We start from the raw sequence: 7,393 nt of genomic DNA, 5'->3' as shown, positions 1-7,393 counted from the left end.
CTACAGCCCCGCTTTGGCAGAGCCCGCCACGGGCACGAACACCCCGCTGCCCCCTCCCCACTCCCTGGCCTCGGCCGCCTCCTCCTCGATCTGCCCCGGGATGCCCACGGGGGGCAGGTCCCGCTCGGGGTTGGGGGGCTCTGATGGGCGCCCGGTGCTCTGGAGGAACTGCAGGAAGTTCTCCTCGATGGAGCCCTCGCGGCTCGGCAGCCGCAGGTCCTCCTCCGGGGGCTGCTTGAAGAAGCAGGTGAGGAGCCGGCCGAGCTCGCCCGGATCTGCCGGTTGAGGCAGCCGTAGAAGAAGGGGTTGGAGGTGAAGCAGCAGAACCCCAGCCAGGTGACCACAGTCTCGGCCGCCGGCCCGGCCAAGGGCCGAGTGCTCAGCGCCGTGTACAGCTGGAAGGAGAAGTAGGGCAACCAGCAGAAAAGGAACTGGCCTCCCACGGCCAGCAGCACGGCGGCCGCCTTGCCCCCACCAAACATCCTCTGCGGGGTGGTCCGAGGAGCCCCCGAGCTGGTGACCATGGTGGAGCGGCTGCTGAGCGAGGCCGAGCGCCGGCGCGGCGTCTCCATCCAGGTGGGCGGTGGGCCGTGGTGCATGGCTGCCACCCGCGCCACCTTGAACATGCCGCAGTAGACCACGACGATGATGAGGAGCGGCAGAACGAAGTAGAAGGTGGCGAAGAAGACCACAAAGACCTTGCAGGACGGCCCGCGGCTCCACTGCAAGGAGCAGCCGTGAGCGCTGGGTGCTGGTGGACGGTCAGGGGACAGCCAGCCCAGCACGGGCACCAGTGAGGTGGCCACGGCCTTGAGCCACACGCCGGCCAGCACGCCGGCCACCAGCCCCGCCGTCATGCGCACCTCGTAGCGCAGAGGGTGCACCACGTAGTAGTAGCGCTCCACGTTGACGGTGGAGATGGAGAGGATGCACATGGAGGTGAGGCACACGCTGAGGAACAGGTACACGCGGCACACGGCCTCGCCCAGCCCCGGGCTCTCGAACACGGCCGAGCCCGACAGCATCTCCAGCGGCATCAGCGTGAGGGCGGCCAGGAAATCCACCAGGCACAGGTGGAACACGAAGACGAACTTGCGCAGCGCCGGCGTCTTGGCGATGACCGTCATGACAGCGGCGTTGCCCACGATGGCCGTGAGGTCCAGCAGCACCATGAAGAACAATCCCACGGACTTGGAGGCCGTGTCCTTGGGCTTGGCCTCGGCGGTGCTGTTGGGGGGCCGGGCCCCCCCTCTAGAGCCGTTCCAGCCCCAGGGCGAGGGCAGGAAGGGCTCCATCCAGCGCGGCGCGGCCGGGCATCGCCAGAGGGTCACATCCTTGGTGCTCTGCGGGTGGGGGGGCACTCAGAGCACCCAAAGGTGCCCCCCAGCCCCGCTCATGTCCCCGCTGCTCAGCCAGGGGGTACCTGGGGGAGGTGCAGCTGTCACTGGAGGGGGCAGGAGCCTGGAGGACCCCTGAGCGCTGAGCTGGACCCCCAGTTGCAGCCCCCAGGTAGCTGGGGGGAGGTGGAGCTGTCAGAGAAGGGGGAGAGACTCTGAAGGGAGCCCTGAGAGCTGAGCAGGACCCCCAGTTGCAGCCCCCCCAGTACTTGGGGTGAAGGTGGAGCTGTCATGGTGGGGAGACCCGGGGGGGACCCCTGAGAGCCCGGGGGGGGCTCACAGGTCACCTCAGACAGCCATGGCAGAGGCCACAGCTGTGCTGGGGGAATGTGGAGTTGTCATGAGGGGTCACAACCCTGGAGGGACCCCTGAGAGCTGAGCTGGACTCCCACCTGCACCCCACAGGTACCTGGGGGCAGGTGGAGCTGTCAGAAGAGAGGGGAGACCCTGAGGGGAGCCCTGAGAGCCATGGTGGGATCACAGAGTGACACAGGGTGGGGCTCAGCCCAGTTGTAACCCCCATCCACAGCCCCCAGGCACCTGGGGGAAGGCAGAGCTGCCAGAGGGGACAGAGAGCTCTGGGGGACACCTGAGACCCCAGGCAGGGTTCAGCACAGCTGTGGAACCCCCTCACATAATCCCCATCACCCCCTATCCATCTCCACAACCCTCTACATCAAATCCTTCCCCAATCAAAAGCCTTGTTGTCCCAAAAATGAGCAGTTCTGGGGTAAACCCCCCTAATTCCAACATTTCGACCCAAAACACCCCAGTGGAGCCCTTGGCCCAGAATGTGGGCACCACCCGGGGGGGTCCGGGATGGGTGGGGGTTCCCGAGAACGAGGGGAGGGCCCAGCACCCCCAAGTCCTGGGTTCACCCCTTGTGCTCGGAGGCCTTGTGTGACCCCCCCCACGCCGAGCTCACAGCCCCTCCATGGGGACATGAGGGGGATGTGGGGGCTACCCCGGACCCCCCGGGTGCTCCCCACGGGGGCGGGGGTCCCACCCGTGCCCCCCGAGGGAGGGATGCTGTCAGAACGGGGGTGCAGCCGCGGCTGCCCCCTCCCCTTCTCACTGCCCATGTCGCTCTCCCAGAGCCCCGGAGCGATGTCACCGCTCGGGGACCCCCTCCCACCCCCGGGGGAGTCTCGCCCACCTCCCCGGTATCTCCCCGGTATCTCCCCGGTATCTCCCCGGTATCTCCCCAGCTCCCCAGGCCGTGCTCCGGCGGGGCTGCTCGGCCGCGGCACCTACCCTGGGGGTCCGCATGGAGCCGGCCCGAGGCCGAGGGTCCCCGCTCCGGCCGGGGGAGGGGTCGGGGCCGGGGGGTGTCCCCGGGGTGGCGGGGGATGCTCGGGGCTGGAGCCACTGCGGCGAGGGCTCCTCCGCACCGCCCGGCTGCTGGGTCCTAGTGCCGCCCGCCTCGCCTCGGTACCCCGGCAACGGCCCCCGAGCCCCGGGGCTGCGGGGCCCGCACTGGGGTGATCGCTGCCCCCCGAAGCCTGGCTGTGCTCCCCCAGTGGGGAGCGGAGGGTGGGACAGCCCCGGGTGCTGCCCCGCGTGTCGCTCCGTGCCTCAGTTTCCCCGTTTGGCTCTGGAAAGCGATGGGGAGGGCATGGGACTGGCGCTGGGGGGGAAGGGGGAGATCGGGGGGTGTAGTGAGGAGGGGGTCGGGGGGGAGAGGTGGGAAGGGGGGATGGGGTGCAGATTCACAGTGGGGTGCGGAGGGTGCCGGGGGGGGCGGCTCAGAGGGGCCGCAGAGCCCCCCCAGCTCTGCCTACCCCCACGCCAGCGCCCTTTCCCTCCCTCCCAGTTCAGCAATGGAGCAAATGAGATGGGATCCGTGCCCCTCCCCGCCACGCCCCGCCCCGTGTCTCAGTTTCCCCAGGACACGGCCTCTCCCTTCCAGGAAGGGGTGCCCATCCTTTCCATCCCTCCAAAATCCTGCTCGGGATGCGAACTTTGCCCCTGCAGTGCCCTGGCCCCATCCCAAGGGTGCCCGGGTGGGATGCGCGGCCACCGGCTCCCATTCCCGAGGTGGGGGTGACAAGTGATCCGTGGGTGACGCGTGTCCCCGCGCCTCACGTGGCCATTGCCAGGCTACGGGCTCCCAAAAATAAATCCACCCAAACCAGATTAGAAACGCCCGACCTCGGATGAACCAGCCCCGGCATTCCGGGGCCCGCGGGCGGGACCCCGGGCACCGGGAGCACGGGGAGCACGGGGAGCACCGGGAACACCGGGAACACCGGGAGCACCAGGAACAGCGGGCTCTCGGTGGGCAGGAGCACGGCGGATCCACGGGGATCCCTCCTGCCCGGGCTCCGGCCTCTGTGGGGGAAGGTGAGCACGGGAGTGAGTCCTGGTCCACAGAGTGGGGGGACACACGGACCCCCCCTTTTCCTGGGAGCTCCTCTGGGCACCCTTCCCTTGTGTGGGACACCTGAGGACACCCCGCCGTGGCAGACACTGCTCTGGTACCCCTGGGGTCCCTGACACTGCTGGCACCCCACACCCCAGCTCCCAAGCACCCCACTATCCCAGCCCCTGGCATCCCAGTACCCATTATTTTGGTACCCCAACACCCCAATCCTCAAGCATCCCCTTATCCCAGCACCTTGGCACCCCAGCACCCCAACATCCTGGCACCCCAGTCCCCAATACCTTGGCACCTCAGTACCCAGTGTCCTGGCACTCCAGGATATCAGCACCATGGCATCCTAAGACTGCTCACACCCCAACATCCTGCTACCCCAGGACCCTGGCACCCCAGCAGTCCAACACCCCAGTGCCCCAGAGCAGTGGTACCTCAGTGTCCTGGCACCCCAGAACCCCAGTACACTGCTCCCCCAAGTACCTCAACATTCTGACACCCCAGTACCCCAACACCCCAGGCTATCCATCCCCCTGCACCCCAGTGCCCCAACACCCTGGGGTACACATCCCCCAGCACCCCAATACCTCAGTAGCCAAATCCTGCAGTACCTTGGCACCCCAGCACCCCAACACCCCAGCACCCCAACACCCCGGGGTACCAGTGTCCCTGTACCCACCCCTGCTCCTGGCACCACGGTACCCCTGTCCCTGTCCCCTCTGCAGAGGCCCTGATGGAAACGTGGGTTAAGCACAGTCACACGTCTGTGTGTGTCTGTGTGTCTGTGTGTGTCTGTGTGTGTGTGTGTCTGTGTGTCTGTGTGTGTGTGTGTCTGTGTGTGTCTGTGTGTCTCTGTGTGTGTGTGTGTGTGTGTATGTCTGTGTGTGTGCACACCTGGGCACACACTCGTGTCATGTGTGCCTGCCTGGGAGGTCACACACATCTGGCAGACACATCTGTGTGTACACACATGTGTGAGGGGCACACACACGTCCCTGGGCTGTGCACACACATGTGTCTGTGTGTCTGTGTGTCTGTGTGTCTGTGTGTCTGTGTGTCTGTGTGTCTGTGTGTGTCTGTATGTCTGTGTGTGTGTATCTTTATGTGCTGACACACTTGTAAAGGGCACACACAGGTCCCTGGGCTGTGCACACGTGTGTCTGTGTGTCTGTATGTCTGTGTGTGCTGACACACGTGTGAGGGGCACACACACATCCCTGGGCTGTGCGCAAGTGTGTGTCTGTGTGTTTGTGTGTGTCTGTGTGTGCACGCACGTGCGAGGGGCATGCACACAGGTCCCTGGGCTGTGCACACGTGTGTCTGTGTGTCTGTCTGTGTGTGCTGACACACACGTGAGGGCACAAACTCGTCCCTGGGCTGTGCACACGTGTGTGTATCTGTGTGTGCTGACACACGTGTGCTCCCACGTTCCGCATGCCCCCGGGACCCCTCCCGCTGTCCCCTGGGACACCCGGGGCCCCCAGGGTCCCCACCCAAAGCCCGGTGCGGCCCGGGGACGTCCGGGTGTGGGTGGGGCCGGCTGTCGGGAGGGGTGCGGGCAGTGGGTTCTGGGCAGGGATTAACTCCAGGATTAAAACTGGGAAAATAAGGACGATCCAAGGACAAAATTCCCTGTCTGATTAGAGGGGGGTATCCAGCCGGGGGGAAGTTGGGGTGAAGGGAACAGGGTGAGGGGCACCCTGAGGACATCCTGTTCTGTGTTCCAGGGCTTCCTTCTAATCCCTGCCCCCCTTTGCAATAAAAAGCTGCATCATCCCAGCATGGCTTGTTCCAGCTCTTTTCCCTCTAATTTTGGACCCAAAATCCGGCACGAATGTTTGGATCTAAAAATACTCTCGGGAAGCAGAGCCACGAGTGGGGGGTGCGGGGCTCCCTGCTGGCTGGGGCTGGGACACCCAGGAGAGCCCCTCGGGGGCTGGGGCAGGGGAGTCCCCTCTGTTTGGGGTGGGGGGCTGTGGGGTGGGGTCAGGAATTCGGGGGATGGGGAATATGGGGCTGTGCTGTCAGGAGAGAGGATGGGAGTGGGATGGGGCTGGGGATGACAGGGGATGGCATGGGGATGGAGATGGGGACAGGAGAGGGATGGGGACAGGGATGGAATAGAGGGGATGGAGATGGGGACGGGGATGGAATAGAGGGGATGGGGATGGGGAAGGGGATGGGGTTAGGGATGGAATAGAGGGGATGGAGACAGGGATGGAATAGAGGGGATGGGGATGGGGATGGGGAAGGGGATGGGGATGGGGACAGGGATGGAATAGAGGGGATGGGGATGGGGACAGGGATGGGGATGGGGACAGGGATGGAATAGAGGGGATGGGGATGGGGATGGGGAAGGGGATGGGGATGGGGATGGGGATGGGGACAGGGATGGAATAGAGGGGATGGGGATGGGGAAAGGGATGGGGATGGGGACAGGGATGGAATAGAGGGGATGGGGACAGGGATGGAATAGAGGGGATGGGGATGGGGACAGGGATGGGGATGGGGACAGGGATGGAATAGAGGGGATGGGGATGGGGAAAGGGATGGGGATGGGGACAGGGATGGAATAGAGGGGATGGGGACAGGGATGGAATAGAGGGGATGGGGATGAGGACAGGGATGGGATGGAATGGAGGTGATGGGATTGGGGACAGGGATGGGGATGGCAGTGGGGATGAGATAGGATTGAGTTGGATTCACCTGGATGAAATGGAAATGGGGATGAGAACAGGAATGGGATGGGATGGAGATAGGGATAGGACAGGGATGAGGGTGAGGACAGGGATGGGGATGGGGATGAGAACCATGATGGGATTGGGTTGGATTGGACTGGATGAAATGGAAATGGGGATGAGAAAAAGAATGAGGTGGGATGGGATGGGGATGGTGGGTATAGGGACAGAGGACAGGGATGAGAATGAGCATGGGGAGAGGATGGGAATGGGAGATGGGAGGTGGGGACGACGAGGAGGACAGGGATAGAAAGGGGATGGTGAGGATAGAGGACAGAGATGGGAATAAGGATGGGGAGAGGTAAATGTGAGGATAGAGATGGGGCATGGGGACAGGGATGGGACTGGGATGATGGAGAAGGGGACAGGGATAGGGATACAGGATAGGGATGGGAATAAAGAGGGGTATGAGGATGGGGGTGGGGAAGGAGCTGGGGAGGGAGAGTGGGAGGATAAAGATAGGATGGGGACAGGAACAGGGATGTGGAGGATAGAGAGTGGAGTGGGGAGTGGGGACGGGCTGGGATAGGGAGGAGGATGGGGTCGGACATAGGGCTGGGGAGAGAAATGAGCACGGGACTGGGGCTGGGGCTGGGCAGGGGGGGGTCGAGGTCAGTCATGGGGCCGGGGGCTGGAGGCGGACATGGGGCTGGTGTAGGACACGGGATGGGTGTGTAGGATATGGGGCTGGTGTAGGATGGGGCCGGGGCTGAGGTGGGACACGGGAGCGGGGCTGGGGTCAGACATGGGGCCGGAGCTGGGATCGGAGATGGGGCTGGGGTGGGACACGGGCCCGGGGCCGGGGTGGAGGATGGGGCCGGGGCTGGTGTCGGACACAGGACAGGGGTCTGACAGGGGCCTGGTGTCGGTGTCGCACACGGGTT

General features: G+C 64.6%; 1 protein-coding gene across 1 annotated transcript; it reads right to left on the bottom strand.

The window, feature by feature from the left end:
- On the bottom strand, positions 1-2,747 carry GPR61 (G protein-coupled receptor 61). Its single transcript, XM_030965862.1, is given in 3 exon segments — positions 1-272; positions 275-1,423; positions 2,652-2,747. Coding segments are annotated over 2 exon segments (1,293 nt in total). The 5' UTR covers positions 1,296-1,423; positions 2,652-2,747.
- Positions 2,748-7,393: the final 4,646 nt, after the last annotated feature.

This window comes from Camarhynchus parvulus, chromosome 26, assembly GCF_901933205.1.
Source record: "Camarhynchus parvulus chromosome 26, STF_HiC, whole genome shotgun sequence".
Classification (NCBI taxonomy): domain Eukaryota; kingdom Metazoa; phylum Chordata; class Aves; order Passeriformes; family Thraupidae; genus Camarhynchus; species Camarhynchus parvulus.
This window is presented reverse-complemented; position numbering and strand designations above follow the sequence as displayed.